This window comes from Anomaloglossus baeobatrachus, chromosome 9 (genome assembly GCF_048569485.1).
Source record: "Anomaloglossus baeobatrachus isolate aAnoBae1 chromosome 9, aAnoBae1.hap1, whole genome shotgun sequence".
NCBI classification, from domain to species: domain Eukaryota; kingdom Metazoa; phylum Chordata; class Amphibia; order Anura; family Aromobatidae; genus Anomaloglossus; species Anomaloglossus baeobatrachus.
The window spans coordinates 108757461-108784049 of NC_134361.1; the positions used below are offsets into that span (position 1 = coordinate 108757461).

Sequence of the window (26589 nt, forward strand, 5' to 3'; positions counted from 1 at the left end):
CCTTATTAATATGTCAACATGTGATGAAAATGATTTGTTGCACTTTTGCAATATTTTTGCATTACATTATTGTGACTTCTCCGCAGTGTCGTGATGGACTACATTTTTTTGTAATTGGCACATAGTTATATTGCTGTCTTACAAAATATCTGGCTCAGATTATTTTCATTGGCCTCCACTAGGAGGTGCACCTATAATATCAGGTCTATTACATGGAAGCACAGTGAAACTTTCTATGGGCAAGAGTAACCATGATAGATTTGGCATCTCAAATCCTCACATCTGAAGGAGAAAAAAAAAGCTCCTTCTTCACCATACAGGCTTCTCCACCATACAGGTTGAGCGGTGCCGGTCACAAAGAGCATAGACGACAAACAAAGAATGTGAGAAATGTAGGACTAGGACAATTGGGGTTTGGTGATCTCTGAAGAAATGACCGCACTCAATATCCAGAAAGACGTCAAACCACATAAAAGACAATGGTCTAAGGGCCGTTAAATCATCCCAACTCATCCCGACAGTGTAAGTTGGGAAGGAGAGGAATGGGCATTATCCTTTTGGTCTCATTAGTGATCCCTATGGTGTCATGCCAGGGCCTACTCTGCTCTCCGCATTGAAAATAAACACACGCTCATGTACTTTCACACTTCTTACAAGGGACCTGTACACTTAAGTACCATACAGTGTGCCAACTATGTGGTGTACGATCTGTGGTAGAATGCTTACGTACCCGCGGCTTTAGGGTATACCAGTTAGGCTTTGTATTACTCCAATCCCAACTGGTCAGGTCAATCTCTAACTCTCCGAGAAAACTGTTCCTGCCAAGTGGGTCGTTGTGCCAGACAGAGAGATTAAGTTTCTGAATCAGTAACACCATTTTTTCAATTTTGTACTAGAATGGCAAAAAAACAAAGCATTTAATGTGTTAGCTATCAAAGATTATGGAAAATTTTATATAGTATAGCTTAATCAATAAATTAGGAATGCAGCTAGGGTGAGATGGCAGGGCACGTGTCTGAGATGGTGGTGTGGATATGGGATACATGTAAACCATGGCACTTTGATAAAGAGCTAAGACAACAAAACTTAAAGCCGATTGGTCACCACATTTCTCATTACAAACGGCATATACTATTACATGAATATCTAGAGCCCGATGAACTTGGTGTGGTTACCTTAAAAATCCATTTCAAAATGGCTGTAAAATCATGATAATAAATTAATAATTTTCTGAGTCCAATTGTAGAGTGAGAATGCCCACTTATCTCACTGTATTCAGTCTGTGGCCACACAGCCTGACTGACCGCTGCAGCTTGTACTGAACAGTGTGAGATCTCAGCAGATAGGAGGGACACTGAGTAGTTGTCAATGCATTTAGGAGTGCAAAGACTGAGTTTAAACTTTAAAAAAGGTTGTACATGTCAAGCTGCCACCAGGGGGAGCCGGAGCTCTGCAGCAGAAGACACTACATGGAGCAACAAGAAACAGGAAGTAGATACACAATGTGTGCTCGTACACTGCCTCACAGCACAGCTGGGGAGCAGAGCTGCGGGGCGTGCGAGGAATGGTCAGCCGGGCCGGGTCAAGCACAGTACAGGCAGAAGGAGGACTGGAGGAAAGAGCAGAAGCTGAGTTGAGGTCAGGCCGAGGTCAGTACCAGAGGAAGCAACCGAGTGGGGAGGTAGGAGAGAGGACAGAGGAATGGGGGGGGGGGGCGACTAGGGGACGGAACACAGACAGGGCACGGGGGGACAGGCACAGACGGATCAGGATAACACTTACAGGACCAGTAATCACAGGCAAAGCAGTGCTAAGCTTACAGTCGGCGCTGGTTCACTGGAGATGTCAGTTTTTAAACCATCCACGCTCTGGACGTGAGGCCCGGGAGAAGACTCTGCCCCCTAGCCATGTGGACGGGGAGGCGGAACCATGACAGTACAGCCATTCTGAGGTTCATTTTTAATGAAAGCACAATGGCATCATGAGGTATAAGAGATCAATTTAATAATATATATAGCCTTTATTGGGAAATCTGGTGACAAATCCACTTAAATCTTTGCATCAGGAGAAGGAAAACTTATGAACAGTGAGTGAGAATGTCACCATTGATGTTGTTACATGTTAAAAGAAATAATGACATGGATAAAACATTAAATAGTGAATTTCTAACTGATATAAAACCAATTAGATTGAGCTAATAGAGTGAAGGTGAAAGGATTGAAAACCTAATAGAGTTGGTGCAAAATGATTTGCACAACCTGATACACCAGCCATGTCAGTAATCTGTGGCCTCCAGACAGGATCATTGAGAACCACCTACCTGCAGCATCTGTGGTTCCTCTTATTACCGTGTTTCCCCAAAAATAAGACAGGTGTTTATATTATTTTCTGCTCTGAAAAAAAGCGATAGGGCTTATTTTCAGGGGATGTCTTATATTTGCCTGCTGTATTAATGCCCGAGGATTGCCCCACAATACTCATTATCTCTCCTGAGCTGACAGGGACAGGTGTGCAACAATACATGCTGTCACTCTCAGATCAGGAGTGCCACCACTGATTATTTCGGCGCCGGCTAATTAAGTGAATGCATATTCACCCTCTTCCCCACCCAGAATCTCATCCTCTGATGTGAACTCTGCAAGGTATCACTGTACCAGGATCACATCGCAATCCTTGGTGGCTCTACTGAGTTCAGAGTCACAGCTGCATAGACATATGTGGCGCCCCTGACCTGGTCAGGCACCACTGAGTACTGCACCCATGCTGGGGGCAGTACAATACAGGTAATCCAGAAGGCTGACCGAGGTGTGGTTACATAGGCACATAGTAACCAGGTCTCCCACTTTGACCTTTGAAGGGACCCCTGGGGAATCCAGGAGGGGGCGTGGCCTCCATCTCCACTCAAGGGGTGTGGTAGAGAGCCTGGTTGCTAAGGTGCGGAGGCAGGCACAGAGGGGAGGAAGTAGTGAGCGAGTCTGAAGTGAAGCTCAGGGAGAGCAGTCGCAAGGAGGAGACCTGGAGGCTGTCACTAGTCAGTCACCGCAGGTGCAGGGGGGAGAACGGTCACCTGGGAGTGCCTCCCGAAATCCACCCAAGGCTGGAGTGCAAAGGGGTGGCTGAGTACGGGGACTGCCAGGAGAGGACCAGGCCACACGGGGTTACAGGTCCCCAGTGCAGGGTCCCATTCAGTTGGCCTGCCAAACCTGCAGGTGGGGGTACTTCATACCCTCCACCATAACACCACAGAGTCCGGAGCCACGTAGCAACGAGATGCCCATAGTTCACAAGAGACAAGCAGCCGAAGTGACCTAGTCCAGGCTACAAGCAGACGGGCCGAAAAGGGGGAGAACAGGCTGAAGCAACTTCCCTGGGTGACCCCGTAGGACTACAAGTCTGGGTCACCACAAAAACACAAGGGCTAGGAAGGCGAGTCAGTAGCCACCCTCACAAGTCAGCCTGAAGGAATTCCTGGTTCCGCCTGGTTATCACAGCTTCGCCCGGGTTACTCACCCCCTGCCATCTGAAAGTGAGTAAAAACCCTGAAAGACATTCTTGCTGTGCGTGTGAGTCATTCTGCGACCTGTGATACCACACACCCAAACTGGGCCCTGGGGGCCAGCCTCACTCTTGGGAGGCCACTACATCTAACTGCATTCAACATCAGCCCCAGGCGTCCCCTAATCTGCAGTGGCGGTCGCCCTGACCGCAATACCGAGAGTAGTTTCATGAATCCTATAGAAGTCAACCTACCTGTGACCAGAAGGACCCAGGATGCGCCGTCCCTGAAGACCCTTAGACGACCTGAAGGTAATGGGGCGGCACACATACATGCTGTCACTCTCAGATCAGGAGTGCCACCGATGATTGCGATGAGCAAGCGCCGGCTAATTAAGTGAATGAATATTCACCCTCCTCACTCGTAATCCTGCCTACTGCTCTGAGTCCTGCATTGCATCCGCACTCTGCCTGTTGTTTTACCGGTACTGCCAGCCCGAGGATTGCATCTCAATCATAGGTGATTCTACTGAGCTGAGAGTGACAGCTGCATAAACATGCTGTCACTCTTATGGTCTGGCGCTATGTCATTATTGCTTATGAAACATCACACCAAGATGATCAATCAAAAAAAGAGCCATGGATACTCGCAGACAGGAGGTGGTTCTCAAAGCTCCCATCTAGCTGCCACAGACTACTGACATGACTGATGGACCGGGTCCTGGAAATTGACATGCACTGACTCTACTGACACTATTTTTTTTCTTTGAGATTGCTCTATACTCCCAGCATCACAGTATGTCATAACACAACCTATGGGTATGAAGGAACATGGGACGCATGTCAGAAAAAAACCATAACAGATTTTAGCATTTCCCAACTGACGCAATATAAAGCAAATGGAATGACATACCCTTAAAACTTCATTATAAATTGGATTGGTCGTCTTTCTTTTGACGGACGTTTTCCTCTTTCCCATCCTCGCCTTATCTGGTAGTAAATAAGTCTTGACATACCTAGTACAATTTTATTACATTCCAGTTAATACCATAATTGTCAATATTACTGAGAATTATATTATTTTTTGTTTTTTTTTCAAATAAATGACAGGAGAATATATTTCTAATAGAGGATAATTAAATGGAACACAAGACTATGGAAAGTAATCAACGTCAGGTTTACTGCTGTAATGTGTGAGTGAAATAAAGAAATCATGGCTTGCTATCACACATTTTGCACATTTGCATTTCCAAGTGGAAATTGGCCGTGCACTGGAATCCATCCAAGCATACAATATTCCTTAACATCTTCATACTTGTTATATACTCATTCTAGTTGAAAAAATAAAACAGAGACTGCTTCACTGAGATTCTAAACAGCAATTTTTATTTCCTGTGAAGTGGAATATAAATGAAATATTCATGTAGAATAAGCGCAGACACAAATCTACAAAGAATATCTGCATTTCAATAGTGTTTCGTTGGTGTAATTTTCTATTTTGTCCAGATGCTTTATATAACCAGGTTTACGGATACTTCCTGTTCCTTGCTATAAACTTCATATAAAAGAAAGCAGAAGTGATAATAGCAAACAACGCCACACTGACAGGTATCCGATACAAAGCTTTCATTGTCTCTGCCACAATCATCTCATACTTGGAAAGTCCCAGTTCAACAAAGATATAATTAGCATAAAAAGAATTAACTATGGGATTTATATTGTAGATACATAAAGGGGGATATTCTTTGGATATTCATGATTAGTGGACGGACCGAGACTGTAAAAGTCCGGATCCACGTGGTTTCAAGTGTACCTGAGTGCCGGGCCTGGAAATCTCAGGGAATTCCGGGTATTGATCCAGCACTCGGGTAATACAAAATATAAAGGAAAAATAAAGGAAAGAATTCTAAAGCAAGCGGCACTATACTTACCGAGGCTCCAACAGGCTATAACTGATCCTGCAGCTGCTCATTCACTTCCAGGGCCGCGCATTAGCCTTCATGCATATGTACTGCTTTCCCTGCCCATTGTCACCTGTGATTGGTTGGTTGGTCAGACGTGCCCCCACGCTGAGTGACAGCATCTGACTGCTTCCAATCACAGACACTAATTGTGGTAAGTATAGCCTCAGTGAGTACAGTGCGCTTGTTCCTATCCCCCTATACCTTCTACCACCACTTTTAATCTCCGAATTTTGGTCCTCATAGACTTATATGGGAACCGGCATCTGGTCAGATAACCGGCATCAATCCTGGGCTGGAACCGGATTTTTTTTTAATCCGGTTAGGTCCGCTGATCCCGGTTATCTGCGAGTCTGCCATCATTATTCATGATCAATCTTGTTGGGCAATGAAACGATTAGCAAATGGTTTCGTTTATTTTTATTAGTTTAAAGGGAATGTACCATCAAAACAATTACACATTGTTTAAATCGGGTTTTGTGTTATTTTTTTGTTTTAAATGTTAAAAAAAAAAAAAATTATATATATATATATATATATATATATATATATATATATATCCTGCTATTCTCACACTGGCCACTGTAGTTATCTTAGTCTCATACCTCTTGTTTATTAAGGAAAACATTTCAGAGATCTCATTATCATCAGAGGCAGTATTACAATGATGGATAACACCTCTATGCAGAGCTGATAATACAGGATTCACCAATCATATTAGGTGATATAACCGCTCGCCATGCTCCCCATGACTTATGCAGTAAAAAAAATAATCGTGGCTTTTTCACATGCAATCGGGGCTATTTTAGACTCATATTTCCAGTCTCATTATCAACACAGATAGGATTACAAATAAAGTTAGCAACCCCACATCCCACAGATAAGACAGGCTTCAGCATTTACAATGGATGATGTCATAGCTGACAGTACTCGCCTTCACAGTGAATTTTGCACACACTCATTAGATGTTTCAATACAATAGTTAGGGGTACTTTGCACACTACGACATCGCAAGCCGATTGCTGCGATGCCGAGCGCGATAGCCCCTGTCGCACATGCGATATCTTGTGATAGCTGCCGTAGCGAAAATTATCGCTACGGCAGCTTCACATGCACTCACCTGCCCTGCGACGTCGCTCTGGCCGGCGACCCACCTTCTTCCTAAGGGGGCGGGTCATGCGGCGTCACAGCGACATCAAACGGCAGGCGGCCAATAGAAGCAGAGGGGCGGAGATGAGCGGGACGTAAACATCCCGCCCACCTCCTTCCTTCCTCATTGCAGCCGGGACGCAGGTAATGTTCCTCGCTCCTGCGGCTTCACACACAGCGATGTGTGCTGCCGCAGGAACGAGGAACAACATCGTAATATCGGTCCTCCCAAAATTATGGAAATGACCGACGCTACACCGATGATAGGATTTTGACGCTTTTGCGCTCATTAATCGTATCAAAAAGAATTTACACACTACGATGTCAACAGCGACGCCAGATGTGCGTCACTTTCGATTTGACCCCACCGACATCGCACCTGCGATGTCGTAGTGTGCAAAGTACCCCTTAGAGTCTGAGTCACACTATTGCTGCTAATATACATGTGTGGTTTCTTGAAAGATCAGGCAGTACAGCTGTACAAGTCTAGAATAGTCTCAATAGATACTGTACAAAAAAATAAAAAATTATATATACATATATATTGTGAGGTAGCGACCACCAATGTGGTAAATGGTCGCTATATGTCAAAGTGGAGAAGGTACCTGCGATATTAAACTGAAGCGGTTGCTATGGGACTTGTAGTTCCACAAAGGCTTCTTTCTGCATATAAGGGTCAGGTTCCCTTTAATAATCCCAGTGTGCTGTGCAGGTCTGGAGAATCACAAACCTCCACCAGTGGGTGTGTCCAGTCTGATTTAGCAGGCTGTCAGTGAGTGTGAAGCAGTGTGTGGAGCAGCCCTGCATGAGGAGCAGCCTCAGGCAGGTAAAGAGGCTGCTATTCTCAGAGAGGTTGGAGCCTTTGGAAGGAACCTGCCTAAGGAAGCGTGGGTTGCCTTCAACCTTCTGGAACTGAGTGTGTGGAGGCTGAGGGAGCTCCACACTGACACTTGTAGTGTCCAAACCTGAGCGGGCGGTCCGCTACAAAGACTGACCAGTAATCCGTGTCTCCTGGGGAGACAGACATACCTTCAATATGGACATTTAAATGGACTTGAAGCCCACGGTATGTGAAGGTGTTTAGATTACCTTTTCCTTTAAGCCAGGAGAGTCTTCATGGTGTTTTGGAAGTGCAGTTTATGTTGGTTACTAATAAACTGCTGCATTTTTGAGAAAGACTGTGTTGCCTGTGTATGCCTAGGCTACCCTGCACCGCTGCAAGTGAGTGGAACCCCCCCAGGTTGCGGGGTGCAACCTTACAATATATAATGTGTGTGTATATATATATATATATATATATATATATATATATATATATATATATATATATATATATATATATATATACATATATACTGTATATACACACACTAACAAAAAGTTAGGGATGCTTGGTTTTCAGGTAAAACTTATGGAAAATGTAAAAAGTTCATGCTACAGTGACATTTTACATTAATAGTTGGGCACTTAAGTAGAAACATGCAATGGTGATTTTCTCATCTCATATCATTTGATGAAAAAAAACGATTTTGATTACATGAAGCACTGTCGTCCATGAAGATTAAATTAGGCCTGTGTTGTTCATACAGAGGCACAATGACCGGATTAATGATGTTATTCAAGTAGTAGGAGCTGTCACTGCACCATTCTAGACACACCTGCCCACGCTGTAACAGCAGAACCACCAAAGGCTCGTCTGGTGACAACAGTGGCTGATGCATAGCACTATTCTTGATGTATCCAACATCGTTGGCGGTGTTCATTTCTCCTCAGCGTGAATCGACTTTCATCAGTTAACAGCACTGAGGCCCACTGGTCCCTCATCCAGCAAGATGATGACGCCCGTTCTTGGTGGAGTGGTCAGGTACTCTTGCAGGTCTTCTAGCACGCAGACTACGATGATGTAAATGGTTTTGAATGGTCTGACGTGACACTTCATGCCTCTCACGTTCGTTAAATGTGGCTAGAGTTTTGTGGCATTCATCATCTGGTTCCGAAAGGCATTGTTCACAATCAAGTGTGGGATGTGGCCAAGGACATCCACTTCTGTTCCTTTCAGTGACTCTTCCAGTCTCTCTGTATTTCTGTTGCCACCTGCTGGTGATACTATGTGACACTCTAAGCCAGTGTTTCTCAACTCCAGTCCTCAAGACCCACTCATGTTTTCAGGTTTTCCTTAATCAGGTTTTCAGGATTTCCTTAATGTTGCACAGGTGATGGAATTATTCCCTGTCTAACATTGAGGAAAACCTGAAAACATGATCTGTTGGTGGGTCCTGAGGACTGGAGTTGAGAAACACTGCTCTAAGCTCAGTGGCCACTTCCGTCTGAGAACATCCTCCTTGAAGTCTCGCAATGGCAAGGTACTACTGATCAATTATTAGGTGTCGTCTTGGTGTCACGATGTCAAAATGTGAACAGCATAAAGATGACAACTGATAAATGCCAATTGTAACTGAACTCTGAAATGTATTGGGTGATTTATGGATAAAACACCTGTTGTGAATTTTTAAGAGAACATCAAGTTGTGCAAAATGTACCGAAACACTGAACAGTTGGATATGTGCATTCATAAGTTCACATGAAAACGTTAGAAGACATTTTAGGATCATCCTGAAATTTCACCTGAAATACATGTATGTGATATATACAGTATATATAAATATATATATATACACATATACTGTATCTAATATATAAAGCTGAATGTGTGTATGTATGTATGCGTGTATGTATGTCCAGGATCGGCATCTGCACCGTCGCAGCTACAGCCACAAAATTTTGAACACTCACACGTCTGGACCCAGAGAGCGTCATAGGCTATGTTGTGAGGCAAAATTTTAACCCCGTGCATTCCAATTTACCAATCAATTTTGCCCCTATCTACATAATGGGGAAAAAGTGAAACAAAAAGTGTATCCGCACCGTTGCATTTACAATCACAAAATTTTGCACAGACACCTCATGTGACCTAGGGAACGTCGTAGACTATGTTTTGACAGGAAAATTTAACCCCGCGCTTTACAGTTACTCTCCAAAAAACATGCCTCCATTAAAGTAAATGGAGCCTGGAACTACAGGTTATTAGTAGGAGCTGTGATTGGTTGCTATAGGAACTAAAGACATTCATAATATAAGAAGCTTATATGCGAGGTAATAAGATGTCGGTGGGGAGATGGATAGAGAGAGACAGACAGAGAGACAGACAGAGACAGACAGGGAAAGAGACAGACAGGGAAAGAGACAGACCTGGAAAGAAACAGACCTGGAAAGAAACAGACCTGGAAAGAAACAGACCTGGAAAGAAACAGACCTGGAAAGAAACAGACCTGGAAAGAAACAGACCTGGAAAGAAACAGACCTGGAAAGAAACAGACCTGGAAAGAAACAGACCTGGAAAGAAACAGACCTGGAAAGAAACAGATGGGGAAAGAGACAGACAGACATGCAGACAGGGACAGAGACAGACAGACAGGGAAGGAGGAGACAGCCAGAGACAGACAAAGATAGATGGGGAAAGACACAGACCTTGATAAAGACAGACGGGGAAAAAGACAGAGAAATAGAGACCGACAAGGAAAGATACAGACCGAGACAGGCAGACAGGGAAAAAGACAGACAAGAAAAGACACAGACAAAGAGACGGGGAGACAGACCTGGGAAAGAGACAGATGGGGAAAGAAACAGAGAGATAGAGACAGACAAAAAAAGAGGCAGACAGAGACAGGCAGACGGGGAAAGAGACAGACGGAGCACATTACTTGGCCAATTTAATAAATCTGTGTGGAATATCTGTGGTGTTGAAATACAGTCATATAAAAAAGTTTGGGTACCCCTATTAATGTTAACCTTTTTTCTTTATAACAATTTGGGTTTTTGAAACAGCTATTTCAGTTTCATATATCTAATAACTGATGGACTGAGTAATATTTCTGGATTGAAATGAGGTTTATTGTACTAACAGAAAACGTGCAATCCGCATTTAAACAAAATTTGACCGGTGCAAAAGTATGGGCACCCTTATCAATTTCTTGATTTGAACACTCCTAACTACTTTTTCCTGATTTACTAAAGCACTAAATTGGTTTTGTAACCTCATTGAGCTTTGAACTTCATAGGCAGGTATATCCAATCATGAGAAAAGGTATTTAAGGTGGCCACTTGCAAGTTGTTCTCCTATTTGAATCTCCTATGAAGAGTGGCATCATGGGCTCCTCAAAACAACTCTCAAATGATCTGAAAACTAAGATTATTCAACATAGTTGTTCAGGGGAAGGATACAAAAAGTTGTCTCAGAGATTTAAACTGTCAGTTTCCACTGTGAGGAACATAGTAAGGAAATGGAAGAACACAAGTACAGTTCTTGTTAAGCCCAGAAGTGGCAGGCCAAGAAAAATATCAGAAAGGCAGAGAAGAAGAATGGTGAGAATAGTCAAGGACAATCCACAGACCACCTCCAAAGACCTGCAGCATCATCTTGCTGCAGATGATGTCACTGTGCATCGGTCAACAATACAGCGCACGTTGCACAAGGAGAAGCTGTATAGGACAGTGATGCGAAAGAAGCCGTTTCTCCAAGCACGCCACAAACAGAGTCGCCTGAGGTATGCAAAGCACATTTGGACAAGCCAGTTACATTTTGGAAGAAGGTCCTGTGGACTGATGAAACAAAGATTGTGTTGTTTGGTCATACAAAAAGGCGTTATGCATGGAGGCAAAAAAACACGGCATTCCAAGAAAAGCACTTACTACCCACAGTAAAATTTGGTGGAGGTTCCATCATGCTTTGGGGCTGTGTGGCCAATGCCGGCACCGGGAATCTTGTTAAAGTTGAGGGTCGCATGAATTAAACTCAGTATCAGCAGATTCTTGACAATGATGTGCAAGAATCAGTGTCGAAGTTAAGGTTACGCAGGGAATGGATATTTCAGCAAGACAATGATCCAAAAACACCGCTCCAAATCTACTCAGGCATTCATGCAGAGGAACAATTACAATGTTCTGGAATGGCCATCCCAGTCCCCAGACCTGAATATCATTGAAAATCTGTGGGATGATTTGAAGCGTGCTGTCAATGCTCGGCGACCATCAAACTTAACTGAGCTGGAATTGTTTTGTAAACAGGAATGGTCAAATATACCTTCATCCAGGATCCAGGAACTCATTAAAAGCTACAGGAAGCGACTAGAGGCTGTTATTTTTGCAAAAGGAGGATCTACAAAATATTAATGTCACTTTTATGTTGAGGTGCCCATACTTTTGCACCGGTCAAATTTTGTTTATATGCGGATTGCACATATTCTGTTTGTACAATCAACCTCATTTCAATCCAGAAATATTACTCAGTCCATCAGTTATTAGATATATGAAACTGAAATAGCTGTTGCAAAAACCCAAATTGTTATAAAGAAAAAAGGTTAACATTAATAGGGGTGCCCAAAACGTTTTCATATGACTGTATATGTTGTGAAATGCTTCTATTAGCTTAGTTTTTGCCTTTTAATAATTACATTTCTATTTGTTTTGTGTTTTTTGTGTGCAGAATAAATTTTTGTTAATACATTCCATTTTGTTAACAACAGTTATTAACCCGGGTGGAGCCAGGTAGTACAGCTAGTATATATATATATATATATATATATATATATATATATATATATATATGCAAAAAGGAGGGGAGCCAGCACTGCCTATGAGTGCATGCAACAATGAGAAAGTAAAAAGTGTAATATTCACAAATTCATTCCTACTGTGACAATTCAATGAGATTTTTGGCAAATAATTGATGAATGATTTGAGCCCCCCTGCCCCGTCACGGCAAATCTCTATAAGGGGGGTCCCTACACTATATTTATAATTTATATACGTACCCTAAGGTCTCGTGTAATGCGCAGGACCGTATAAGAACATCACCTACCTGAGAAGTGTCAGAACCGCTCCCATGCTGCAAGGGCTGACAACTGCGAGTAAAAGGGCAGTCCAGGTGCCAGCGTGTGTGGCAGAACCACACACACCAGCACAATGTCAGAACTGGCCCCCACAGTGTCAGACCAGCAAACATGGATGAAGGGCGGAACAGCCCTAGGCAGGTGGTGCTTAAGTAATAATGCCTATGGAACAGGAGGCGGAGGCTGTGTGTGAACAGGCACCAACATAAATTTTGATGGTAACAGAAGGAATTTGCAAACCACACTGGGTGTGCAGTATATATACACACACACACACACAAATATAGAATATATACACATATACACACACGCGCACACACATTATATATATATATAATATATATATATATATATATATATATATATATATATATATATATACACACACACACTTTTTTATTATTATTTTCTATTGGAGGTCATGATATGATAAAAACCCCCACAAATTAAAGAGAAAACAAGAATAACATAAAAACCTGATGGAAACAGCTACATTTTCTGATAACACATTCCTTTTAATGAGAAACTATCATCTGAAAATGACTGATCGTTTCAATCAAGTTATGTTAAATGTTTGAGGTTTTTTCCAATAATGTTTTACATGTCACAATCTACTAAAAATAAAAAAAATGAAATCTTGCAATTTTATTACTGGACACTGAGGCTTTTTTAGACTGTACCTTCCTATAGTTTCAAGAAATAACACCCCTACATTAGAAAGAATGAACAGACTGTGGCCCTATGTTTTGTTTTAAAGCATCTAATGAATGTGTACAAAGGTCATTGTGAAGGGAGGGGGAGAGGGTCAGCTGTAACATCACCTATTGAGATTGGTGGATCCTGTATCATCAGCTATGTATAGACATGTTACCTGTCATTGTGCTCCTGCCTATAATGATAAGCTGAAAACTCTTCCTGAAAAAACAGGAACTATAAGTCTACAAGAGCCCCCCATTGGCCAGTGTGAAATCTCAAAGATTACCAATTTTATTTCTTTAACCCCTTCACCCCCGGGCAATTTTGCATTTTTAATTTTTTGCTCTTCTTCTTCCGAGAGCTGTAACTTTTTTATTTTTCTGTCAATCTTGCCATATAAGGGCTTGATTTTTGCGGGACGAGTTTTACTTTTAAATGAAACCATGCGTTTTACAGTGTACTGGAAAATGGCAATAAAATTTCTCTTGATTCATATGTTCATGGCAGTAATGCAGATTCCATTTTTCACATTTTCACTCTTACATATAGCTATTGGATTTTTCAAGTCAGTATTCACACAGCAGTTTCTGCTATTTCATGTATTCCCCTTACATAGTCACTGGTGTGCATACCTTATCTCCCCATAGTGATGTTTTTTTTAGGTTTTTGCACCCAGTTCGGACTTAGAATGGTGTTCCAAACATTATTCCTATTTGTTAGTATTTTTTCGTTTGTGAACCCTCCCCAACCACACCTATTGCCAATCCATATCATACGCATAAATAGCCTGGGTCTCAGCTTCCCATACACGGTAAGTTTTTTAACTGCATGAGAGGACACACACAAGCTAGGGACCCCAACGTAGAGAAATACTTTGGCGTAGTGTTGGGGCTCTATTGCATTGATCAATTCAGTAGCTAAATTTCTCTTGATTCATATGTTCATGGCAGTAATGCAGATTCCATTTTTCACATTTTCACTCTTACATATAGCTATTGGATTTTTCAAGTCAGTATTCACACAGCAGTTTCTGCTATTTCATGTATTCCCCTTACATAGTCACTGGTGTGCATACCTTATCTCCCCATAGCTTATTTTTTGTGTCTCGAGCTGACGTTTTTAATGGTACCATTTTTGGGCAGATGCTACGTTTTGATTGTCTGCTATTATATTTTGCGGGATTTTTTTTTTTATTTTACTAGTCCCTCTAGGGGACTATAAGGATCAGCAGTCTGATCGCTGAATAATTTCTGTTGATCAGAGCTGCACAGCTTTGATCAGCAGAAATGCTGTGTTCCTGTTAGAGCTGCTGGTGTGCCGGCTGTTACAGGAAATATGTCATGATAGCGACAGGAGTCATCACATGACCCGTCGCTACTAGGCAACCATTGTCTCCCCGTGATCGCATCACGGGGCCTCCAATGGTGGTGGGGAAAGGTAATTTCCTGCCGCGGCCATTTAAATTGCGCTGTCACATTTTGACAGCATGATCTAAGGGGTTAACAAGCCCAGGTGAATCGCGGATCCACCGTCACCTGTTAGCCGCCCATGTCTGCCATTCAATTCAGCAGACATGTGCAGGGATCGCTGCCGGCTCACCGCAGCAGCCAGTGGTGATTACCCCTTCAGGATTTAGGATGTACCGGTACTACCTCGGTCGTGAATGGGTTAATATAAATCATAGTCTAAAAAAAAATAAGACAATTGGAACACTTGACCATGGTACAATACATGGAACACAAAATCCTGATTTAAATGTCAGGTCATTTTCTGATGACATTTCCTGTAAAGCCATAAGTAGATTGCTTCATGCTATCACTGCACTTGTGTAAAACTAGAGAGAGTGTTACCCACAATAAACTGTTCCCAGCAATTATAATTACACATAATGCCTCTGTGTTTTTGTTTTTTTTTTCTGTTGGCACTGTCCGCGATGATCTTACTTTTGGCACTGTTATAAAAAAAATTAGCTTCTCTTAAAAGTAGACTGTTTGTACTTTGATGTGACAACAGTTGTCAAACAGGTTTCTCATGTGCTTGAAATATCCAATGTCTGATAATAGACATTTTCCCCTTTGTCGCTACCGATGAGCTCATAAGAAAGCTATACAATACATTGTTCTAGTTTAGGTATATATGACCTAGTCCAACCACTTGTATATATGTATAGCATGCGATTCTGAATTGTATGCGTGCACAAATTCACATTATCCTAGGATAATGTGCTGAATTAAATCATCCTAATTTTGAAAAGAAAGGAGATCAATTACACAAGCCGACTGCGGCCTCTAAACAACTACAGATCAGCAAAATCCAAGCCGATCGGTGGTCTTTAATAACTTGTGTAGACAGGATGATGAAAGTTCTATGCTCACAGATAGGTAGGTCTTATGACAGTATGACCACGGATAGCCTTTTGTACTCTTTAGCAACATCATATCCAGTGGTCATTACTCTGTTGCAAGGCTATGGGCCCAATACCATTGGCTTTTCATTAAATGCTAAATCCAGCAGATAAAAAGTACATGTAAGCTGTGAAAACCAGAAAATCACTTAAAGTACAAAAAGATAGACCGTATTTTTCGCTTTATAAGACGCACCTGATTATAAGACGCACCCCCAAATTTGGTGAAGGAAAAGAGAAAAATGTTTTTTTTTTAATGTTAAATGGGGTCCGTCTTATAATGCCAGTGTCCATCTCACAAATCATATAGGGTATATGTCCCTCATAGCCCCCCATCCTAAAATTAGCCCCCTTAATCTGCATATGGCCCCCTTATATTGAATATAGCCCCCTTGTGCTGGCACACGTCCCCCAGTGATGCCACATGTCTCCTATTGCTGGCACACGCCCCCTATTGATGGCACACGTCCCCTCTTTATGGCACACGTCCCCTCTTTATGGCACACGTCCTCCTGTGCTGGCACATGTCCCCTACTGCTGGCACAAGTCTCCTACAGCTGGCACAAGTCTCCTATAGATGGCACAGGTCTCCTACAGCTGGCACAGGTCTCCTATGGATGGCACATGTCCCCCTGTGCTGCCCATGGCCCCCCATTGGAAGGCACATATCACCCTGTGCTGTCCATGGCCCCCTATGGATGGCACATGTCCCCCTGTGCTGCCCAGGCCCCCTATGGATGGCACACATCCCCTTGTGCTGCCCATGGCCCCTATGGATGGCACACATCCCCTTGTGCTGCCCATGGCCCCTATGGATGGCACACGTCCCCCTGTGCTTCCCATGGCCCCCTATGGATGACACCCGTCCCCCTGTGCTGCCCATAGCCCCCTATGGATGGCATACGTCTCCCTGTGCTTGATATGGTGCCTATGGATGGCACACGTCCCCCTGTGCTGCCTATGGCCCCCTATGGATGGCACACGCCCCCCTGTGCTTGATATGGTGCCTATGGATGGCACACGTCCCCCTGTGCTGCCCATGGCCCCCTATGGATGGCACACGTCCCCTTGTGCTGCCTATGGCCCCCCTATGGATGGCACATGTCCCCCTGTGTTTAATATGGCCCCCATGCTGCTGCCCATAGTAAAATAAAAAACTCTTTCCTTACCTTCTCCAGCGCTGTCCTCCCTCGTGTGTCCCTCCGTGCTGCTGAGCTCCTGCACTTCCTGGTTCTCGGTGCCGGTCATGTGATCGGCACATCAGAGTTACATCATCTCTGCGTGCCTGATCACAGCGGCAGCAGGGAGACCGGGAGGGACACGCTGGAGGAGGTAAGTAAAGAGTTTTTTATTTTACTATGGGCAGCAGCATGGAGGCCATAACTAACACAGTGGGGGGGGGGCATGTGCCATCAAAGGGGGGCGCAGGCACATATAATATGCGCCGCTCCTCCAACCCATCACTGCGTTGCGGTTTCAGCACCACGGTGATGGACAGCAGCAGTGCATATTACATGAGTGGGAGCAGGAGATCTCCCGCTGCCTCCTGCAGCCTTCACAAGCCTCCACCAGCCTGCCTCAGCCTCCAGCGCTGCCCCCACCTCCCCTGGGCCCAAAGTATATTCAGATTATAAGCCCCACCACCTACTTTCCCCCAAAATTTGGGGCAACAAAAGTGCGTCTTATAAAGCGAAAAATACGGTACATTCTTTTCATATAGAAGAGCATCACCACTTTACGTATTACTGCATTGCAGGTTAATTCAGAGATCAGATATACTTGGTGTGGATGAAATACCCAGGAAAGACACAACACAATGTATATATGCAAAATAGTAAAACTGTAATACTAACGGATCCGATCGTCCTTTCTTCTCATCCACCACAGCCAGGTCCTTACACTGAGCCACGAAGATTTGGAATTCACGGTTTTTCTCATCATAATCTAAAGAAAACTGAACTGTTCCCTGAGCATCTACACTCCCAAAATCTCCGCTGTACACGCTGAGGACACTGTTACTGACCTGTAAGAAGAAAATAGGTTCAAATATATTTTAGACATAATTAATACTAGCAGTGGACATAATGGTTCTAATGAAAGCTAAAAATGCAGGTGTGAAATGTATATATCCCAATATATCACCCTCCTCGTTCTTGCACCTATGGGGACTCAGGGAGCTTAGATAAGCTGCTAGTTAGTCAGGTGCATATTTAAACATACTTTTTAGAGTAATTGTCATCTTAATATTTATTTAATTAATGATTATTGTTGTATCTGCTACTTTCACCTGTGTAATTAGTCTTTAAAGGGGTATTTCCATCTTCAAGATCCTATGCCAATATGTAGTAGGTGTAATAATAATAATATTAGCAAACACCTCCAATTAGAAATGTAGTACAGGTCTCCTAATATAGTCGTGCATTAACCTCATGTGCAGGGCATTGCAACTTAGGTATCCATGGTTACGACCATGACCAACTAACTAACTAACTATATGAGTGGATGTAGCCATGAATATCTAAGCCACAATGCCCTGCACATGAGGTAAGATGCACGATTACATCAGGAGAACTATACTACATTTCTAATTGGAGGTATTTGTTATTATTATTATTATTATTACACCTACTACATATTAGGATAGGATCTTTGTGATGGGAATACCCCTTTAACTTTAATTTCAAATGTAAAGTTTGTAAAATATCTGTATTCAGTGCAACCTTTCCCATTACTGAAATAGAAGATGGGAGCTAAAAGTAGACCCAGACATTCTGCTGCAAATTCTCCTGTACAGCAACGGTCCGCTGCTTGTTCTCCATAGAACTTCTTAAGCACCAACTGTCATCTCCTGTGTCACTAATGGAAAAATCTGTGTTCACTCAAGACAGATTTTACCTGTTAATTGAGAATCTAGAGAATGATCAGTCCAGGAGGACAACAAAGATACTGTGAGGTAAATCCTGGGATATGAAGAGGAATTATGACTAGAAGTCATAATTGCTCTCATCACTCCCTGGCAGTGCCCCCCCCCTCCCTTCTTGTTCTCAAATGTCCAGCATCTGTGAAGGTGTCACATCCCACTTACACCTCCAACAGCCATCTCCTCTGATATGGAGATGAGATGATGTGAGGACAATGGACCCAGGATGACTCCCTGCCGTCACCCTGTAACAAGAGTTGTATCTCATTAGCAAGGCTTGGAAGTAGCCAGACAGAACGACTCCAGTAAAAAATGGTTCATATCTCGCAAGCCATATCTCCGATAAATATGGCAACCATAAAAATGGTGTTTGCGCAGGCGGACGATGCTGGCACACCTTTTTTTATGGAAGGGGGAGCTTGGGAAATACCCCAGGCGTGATATCAGCCATATGGGAACTCGTAGACAGGTCATGAGTCCCCTCGTTCTGTAGCTAAATTCATAACTGTCACAATGAGAGCATTGGCGTCTGCCTACGACGCTCCCAGGCAAAGTTATGGCCAATATCCCCTTTGCTGGATAATTCTGATCCATGCAGGGGGAGTGGCAGTGCTTCCCTGTGAGGTCACTAAGGTAGGAGGGGACCTGGATCTGCCCAGGTTGATAACCCTACTTCGGCCATTTTCCAGTGTTCTTCTGCTCGGGGGCCTGGTTGGGAAAGACCTGTGAGGGAGTTCCTGGAAACCTGGTCTACAGCGCCCCCCTGTGGCCAGACGCACAAGGTAACTGATTGAACTGTGTATGCCTGTTTGTAAACCATGCTTTATCTGTAACTGTACTCTGACATATGTATATTCTGTAGATTCCCTATTGTATATATTGTAGTTCTAGTGTGCTTTAGGCTGATTAAATTATATAATTAATCTTGGGCTGTTCTGTTATCTCGATCTAGAATCCCACGTCTGTGTGTTCGGCTAATAGTTACCGTAAATCGGTTGGTGGCAGCGAATTGTGCCAAGGATTATTGTGGGGAGGCCAGTGAGATTCGGGGAGATTTTATATATTCTGCCCGCGGAGGTCGGGGGAATATATACCTTACTCTCACCGGGGACCCTGCAATAATCGGCATAAGTAGTATAGCGGCCTCCTTGCTTATTGTCGGGCAATTCCATAATTGGCCTGACTATAAGAGGGGCGCTAGAGAGCGCGTCATGTGCTCTGTCTGTCGGGAGGTATAAAGGAGGGGTGACACCCCCTTGCTACCCCCCGATTGTGACGTACTGGTAGCCAGCGCGGGGGATTTCTGAGTGACCCCCCCGGTGGTTCGTGACATATTGGTGGCATAGCGGTGGGATCGAGATAATAGTGTGTGTGAGTGTGAGACCCATACTCCCAGACACTAAAGACTGCCTGCAGCAGCTGTGGCTGCTGGGGTCTTCAGACTAGCTCAACACTAGAGTGTCAGAGTGCAGATACTGTAAGGTGTGTGGAGGCATCAGGTGTCAGTTCTGTGTCAGTGACCAAAAGTCTGCAAGAATGGCTGATGGCACCAGGAGCAGAGCTATGCAACTGGCCAATGCTAAAGCAGGAGCCGAAGAGAGGGAGGACGGTGCTGTGGGCAGTAATGAGGAGGTTGCCCACGAGTCCTCCAGGAGCTCGACGCCAGAAAACAGCTCCGCAGAGGACATTGCACAACCGGGCACTGCTGGACAAGAGGAGGAGCAGCTCACCCAAGGGTCCTCAACGAGCCAGATGCCAGCCCTCCGCTCTGCAATGGACAGTGAATCACCAGGCTCCGCAGCGGGCCGCAGATCACCACGTGCCATTCCACCGAGCCTGGGAGGCTCGGATAGCCTTCTTCAAATGGCTATGGCCCTTCTCCAGGCTGGAGACCAGGAGGGCTACAAGGGACTCCTGGCAGAGCACAGGGCAGAGCGGCAGGCAGCGCGTGATGCTGAGGCTGCGGAGCGGCAAGCAGTGCGTGAGGCTGCGGAGCGGCAAGCAGCGCGTGAAGAGCGAGAGCGAGAGCGACAGGCAGAGCGTGACTACCAGCTGCAGCTAGCTCAGCTCCGGCCCTCATCAGCCACACGTGACCTTCAAGACACCAAACTTCCAAAGGTCCGTGTTGAGGACTTCCCAGTGCTGGAGAAGGATGGAGACTTGGACTCTTTCTTGACTGCTTTTGAACGGACTTGCTTGCAGCACCATCTGGACAAGGACCAGTGGGCCAAATACCTGACCCCCCGTTTAAGGGGTAAGGCCCTGGAAATCCTTGGGGACTTGCCTGCTGAGGCAGATCAGGGCTACGACACCATCAAGCGGGCCCTGATCCAACAGTACAACCTCACTCCAGAGTCCTACCGCAAGAAGTTCCGGAGCCTACAGAAGGGACCAAAGGACTCCTGGGCTGACCACCGGCGGGCACTTGCCCGAGCTGCCGACCACTGGACCCAAGGCCTGCAGCTTTCCACCGGACCGGAGATCCTGGACTTGTTCATCACGGAGCAACTCTTGTGGAACTGCCCTGAGGATCTCCGCCAGTTCATCCGAGACCAGAAGCCAAAGGGGTCCACGGCTACAGCTGCCCTTGCCGATGACTACACCAACAACCGGGCTCCTGAGGCCAGGAGAGCAGCCACCAGCAGCACCTGGAGAGGGGGTAAGATGAACTCTGCGACTGCCCCACCTGCCCCTAGACTGCAGGGGGTGTCCCCCTCAACTCCCCTCTCCAGGCCCGTGGCGGAACCAAGACGGTGCCACCAGTGCAACCTACCTGGACACTTCAAGGCCATGTGCCCTCAGCGTCCCAAGGCCCCGGCTCCGTCCCCGTCCCAAGGGCCGCCCAAGGTGTATTGTGTGGGTGGGGGTGGTGGTAGGTCCCTGGACAGCTTCCAACCTGTCACCGTCGGCCGGTCTGTGACCATAGGACTGCGAGACAGCGCCTCGGAGGTGACTCTGGTGCGGCCTGAGATGGTGTCCCCCCAAGACTTGATCCCTGGAAAAACCCTCGCTGTCTCCGGGATTGGAGGCACTGACCCGGCGCTGCCTGTTGCTGACATTTATGTGGACTGGGGCGCAGGGCGAGGGGTGAGGGAGGTGGGGGTAACTGATCGGATCCCTGCAAACGTGCTACTTGGGACAGATTTGGGGCAAATAACCTCCCAGTTTGGCCCCGCCCCAAAGGCTGAACCTTCAGCCAGTGCTGACGTGCCTCCGGACAATGTTAATGTGTTATCTATGAATGATGTAAGGGAGGAGGGAGTGAACTCTGATATTTCTGCTTGCATAGACACCATAGACACACACTCAGCTGCAGCTGTGACAGGGGAGGGGGTCAGAGAAAGGTGTGACCATGCCTCTACAAGTAACCAGCCTGTGAGCTGGGATCTGTTGCCCTCTGCAGGGATAAGCAGAGAGCAGGGTGCTGCAGGGGGAGGACCAGTGTGTGGGGTGGGGGCTACCACAGAAAATGTGGGGTCCCCAGAGATTTCACAGCGGGGTTCTGTTGCTGCAGAGGGGGAACAGGCAGGTGAGATTGGGGCCGGTCCAGGAGCGGAAGTGCTCCCAGGTAAGATCTCGGTGCAGGGTTCCCCCACAACCGGGGTGTCAGGAAGCCAGGTAGGTCTGCCTGAACCGGCGACTTGGTCAGGAACGGAGGAGGAGCAGGCACGACCCACGGTCGCAGCGGCTGTGGCCGCTGTCACCCGCAGTGGGAGTGCTGGAAGCCAAGGGGCCTCCCGGAGGTCCGATAGCTCTTCCCCTTCTGACCAAGTGGCAGCCGAGTCAGGTGGAGGCCAGGACACAGGTCCCGGGGTACTGACCGAAGATGTGACAGTCTCGTCGATTCTGGCCACATCTGGTCAGGGGTTTCAGGCAGCGTTAGAAGCTGACGACAGCCTGAAAGCTCTAAAGGAGCAGGCGGCACAGCCTCCCTCGGACTCGGACCCGGAGCGAGTGGTCTGGGACCAAGGACGGCTGTACCGGGCCACGGTCCAGCAGGGTTCACCGGAGGCGTGGCCCAGGGACCGACAGTTGGTGGTACCCTATCCGTTCCGGACGGAGTTGTTGCGGATCGCACATGAGATTCCGATGGCCGGACACCTAGGGATCGCTAAGACCAAGGCCAGGTTAAACCAGCATTTCTACTGGCCAAAAATGGGGGCCGATGTGGCTGCCTACTGCCGTTCGTGTGAAACCTGTCAGAGAGTGGGGAAGGCGGGGCCACACCCCAAAGCCCCACTAGTATCTCTGCCAATCATCGATGAGCCTTTCAGGAGGGTGGCTGTGGATCTGGTCGGCCCGCTGGCCATCCCCAGCAGCTCCGGGAAACGCTTCATACTGACGGTAGTGGACTATGCCACCCGGTACCCAGAAGCAGTGGCCTTGTCGTCCATTCGGGCTGACAAGGTGGCCACCGCATTGCTGGAGATTTTCTCCCGAGTGGGTTTTCCCCAGGAAATGCTCACTGACCGGGGGACCCAATTCATATCCCAGCTGATGGAGACCCTCTGTAAGCAAGTCCAGGTGCGACATCTGGTGGCCAGCCCGTACCATCCACAGACTAATGGCCTGTGCGAGCGGTTCAATGGCACCTTAAAGCAGATGCTTAAGATGTTGGTCGACTCCCATGGGCGTGACTGGGAGCGGTATCTCCCACACCTGTTATTTGCTTACCGGGAGGTTCCACAGGCCTCAACAGGATTCTCACCGTTTGAGCTCCTGTACGGGCGACGTGTGCGGGGCCCCCTGGCTCTGGTGAAAGAGGCTTGGGAAGGGGATTTGGCCACCCCTGGAGTGTCGGTTATCGAGTATGTCATGCGCTTCCGGGACAAAATGCAGGCCTTGACGCAACTGGTACACGACAATATGGCTCAAGCCCAGGCCGATCAGAAGCGTTGGTACGACCAGAACGCTTGTGAGAGGACCTACCAAGTGGGTCAAAAGGTGTGGGTACTGGTCCCCGTACCACAGGACAAGCTTCAGGCAGCCTGGGAAGGCCCATACCTCGTGTACCAGCAGCTCAACCCTGTAACGTACCTGGTCACCCTGGACCCTGCCCGTGGAAGGCGGAAGCCCTTCCATGTGAACATGATGAAGGCACATCATGAGCGGGAGGCATGTGCACTCCCTGTGTGCAACCTGCCCGAGGAGGGAGAAGCGGAAACCCTCTTGGATATGCTAGCCCAGGTTAGGGCGGGCGGATCCATTGAGGATGTGGAGGTTGGCCACCAGCTCTTGGAGGACCAACGGTCCCAGCTGTGGGCCACCCTACACTTCTTCCGGGGGTTGTTTACCAACCAGCCCGGAAGGACTGACTTGGCTGTCCATCACGTGGACACTGGGGATCATCCCCCGATCCGGCGTTCAGCATATCGGGTCTCCCTGGAGGTGCAGCAACACATGCGCCAGGAGATTGACGAGATGCTGGAGCTGGGGGTGATCCAGGCATCCAACAGCGCTTGGGCCTCGCCTGTAGTCCTCGTCCCTAAGAAGGACCGAACCACTCGGTTCTGCGTGGACTACAGGGGGCTCAATGCTGTCACGGTCGCCGATGCGTACCCAATGCCACGCATCGATGACCTGCTCGATCAGTTGGCCGGGGCTCAGTACCTGACCATCATGGACCTGAGCCGGGGATATTGGCAGATCCCCCTGACTCGCAAGGCCAGGGAACGCTCTGCCTTTATTACCCCATTTGGACTGTACGAGTCCACGGTGATGCCATTCGGGATGAGGAATGCCCCTGCCACTTTCCAGCGGATGGTCAACACCCTGCTCAAGGGACTTGAAGGGTACGCGGCCGCGTACCTGGATGACATTGCCGTCTTCAGTCCCACCTGGGGGGACCACCTAGAGCATCTAGCACAGGTGCTCAGGCGGATCCACCGGGCAGGTTTGACCATCAAGCCGGGAAAGTGTCAGCTGGCCATGAGCGAGGTCCAGTACCTCGGTCACCGGGTAGGTGGGGGAACGCTGAAGCCCGAGCCTGAGAAAGTGGAGGCCATCGCATCCTGGCCCACCCCCAGGACCAAGAAGCAGGTGATGTCCTTCTTGGGGACCGCTGGGTACTATAGGAGGTTTGTTCCATGCTATAGTAGCCTGGCAAAGCCCTTGACGGACCTCACCAAGAAGAAGCTGCCCTCTGCAGTCGATTGGACAGTGGACTGCGAGACAGCCTTCCGGGCCCTAAAGGACGCCCTGTCCAGCCCGCCCGTGCTACAGGCAGCCGACTTCACGCGGCCGTTTGTAGTACAGACCGACGCCAGTGACTTCGGCCTCGGTGCGGTGCTCAGCCAGGTGGACTCTGCGAGCCAAGAGCACCCAGTCTTGTACCTGAGCAGGAAGCTGTTACCAAGGGAAGTGGCCTATTCCACGATGGAGAAGGAGTGCCTGGCCATAGTGTGGGCCCTGCAGCGTCTGCAACCCTATCTATACGGGCGCCACTTCATCGTGGAGACGGACCACAATCCCCTCAGCTGGTTGCACACCGTCTCTGGGACGAATGGGCGATTGTTGCGATGGAGCCTTGCGCTCCAGCAATACGACTTCACCATTCGCCACAAAAGGGGCCGTGACCACGGTAACGCAGACGGGCTGTCCCGACAAGGAGAGGTCGCGGACGGGCGCACGGGGGAACACCGGAGTGTGCTGCCCCCTAGCGCCCTCAAAAGGGGGGAGGTGTGAGGTAAATCCTGGGATATGAAGAGGAATTATGACTAGAAGTCATAATTGCTCTCATCACTCCCTGGCAGTGCCTCCCCCCTCCCTTCTTGTTCTCAAATGTCCAGCATCTGTGAAGGTGTCACATCCCACTTACACCTCCAACAGCCATCTCCTCTGATATGGAGATGAGATGATGTGAGGACAATGGACCCAGGATGACTCCCTGCCGTCACCCTGTAACAAGAGTTGTATCTCATTAGCAAGGCTTGGAAGTAGCCAGACAGAACGACTCCAGTAAAAAATGGTTCATATCTCGCAAGCCATATCTCCGATAAATATGGCAACCATAAAAATGGTGTTTGCGCAGGCGGACGATGCTGGCACACCTTTTTTATGGAAGGGGGAGCTTGGGAAATACCCCAGGCGTGATATCAGCCATATGGGAACTCGTAGACAGGTCATGAGTCCCCTCGTTCTGTAGCTAAATTCATAACTGTCACAATGAGAGCATTGGCGTCTGCCTACGACGCTCCCAGGCAAAGTTATGGCCAATATCCCCTTTGCTGGATAATTCTGATCCATGCAGGGGGAGTGGCAGTGCTTCCCTGTGAGGTCACTAAGGTAGGAGGGGACCTGGATCTGCCCAGGTTGATAACCCTACTTCGGCCATTTTCCAGTGTTCTTCTGCTCGGGGGCCTGGTTGGGAAAGACCTGTGAGGGAGTTCCTGGAAACCTGGTCTACAGCGCCCCCCTGTGGCCAGACGCACAAGGTAACTGATTGAACTGTGTATGCCTGTTTGTAAACCATGCTTTATCTGTAACTGTACTCTGACATATGTATATTCTGTAGATTCCCTATTGTATATATTGTAGTTCTAGTGTGCTTTAGGCTGATTAAATTATATAATTAATCTTGGGCTGTTCTGTTATCTCGATCTAGAATCCCACGTCTGTGTGTTCGGCTAATAGTTACCGTAAATCGGTTGGTGGCAGCGAATTGTGCCAAGGATTATTGTGGGGAGGCCAGTGAGATTCGGGGAGATTTTATATATTCCGCCCGCGGAGGTCGGGGGAATATATACCTTACTCTCACCGGGGACCCTGCAATAATCGGCATAAGTAGTATAGCGGCCTCCTTGCTTATTGTCGGGCAATTCCATAATTGGCCTGACTATAAGAGGGGCGCTAGAGAGCGCGTCATGTGCTCTGTCTGTCGGGAGGTATAAAGGAGGGGTGACACCCCCTTGCTACCCCCCGATTGTGACGTACTGGTAGCCAGCGCGGGGGATTTCTGAGTGACCCCCCCGGTGGTTCGTGACAGATACCTTTAATAAAGTATATTAAAGTTTCTTA

The 26589-nt window shown here is 46.9% G+C and overlaps 1 protein-coding gene across 1 annotated transcript in view; it reads right to left on the reverse strand.

Moving 5' to 3' along the window:
• LOC142251279 (synaptotagmin-like protein 2) overlaps positions 1-26589 on the reverse strand; it is a 152395-nt gene that overhangs the window by 13481 nt on the left and 112325 nt on the right. The window contains exons 12-14 of the mRNA XM_075323924.1: positions 17507-17676; positions 4409-4511; positions 731-892 (exon numbers count right to left, since the gene is read on the reverse strand). Coding sequence (XP_075180039.1) covers positions 731-892; positions 4409-4511; positions 17507-17676 — 435 coding nt within the window. The remainder of the gene's footprint in view (positions 1-730; positions 893-4408; positions 4512-17506; positions 17677-26589) is intronic.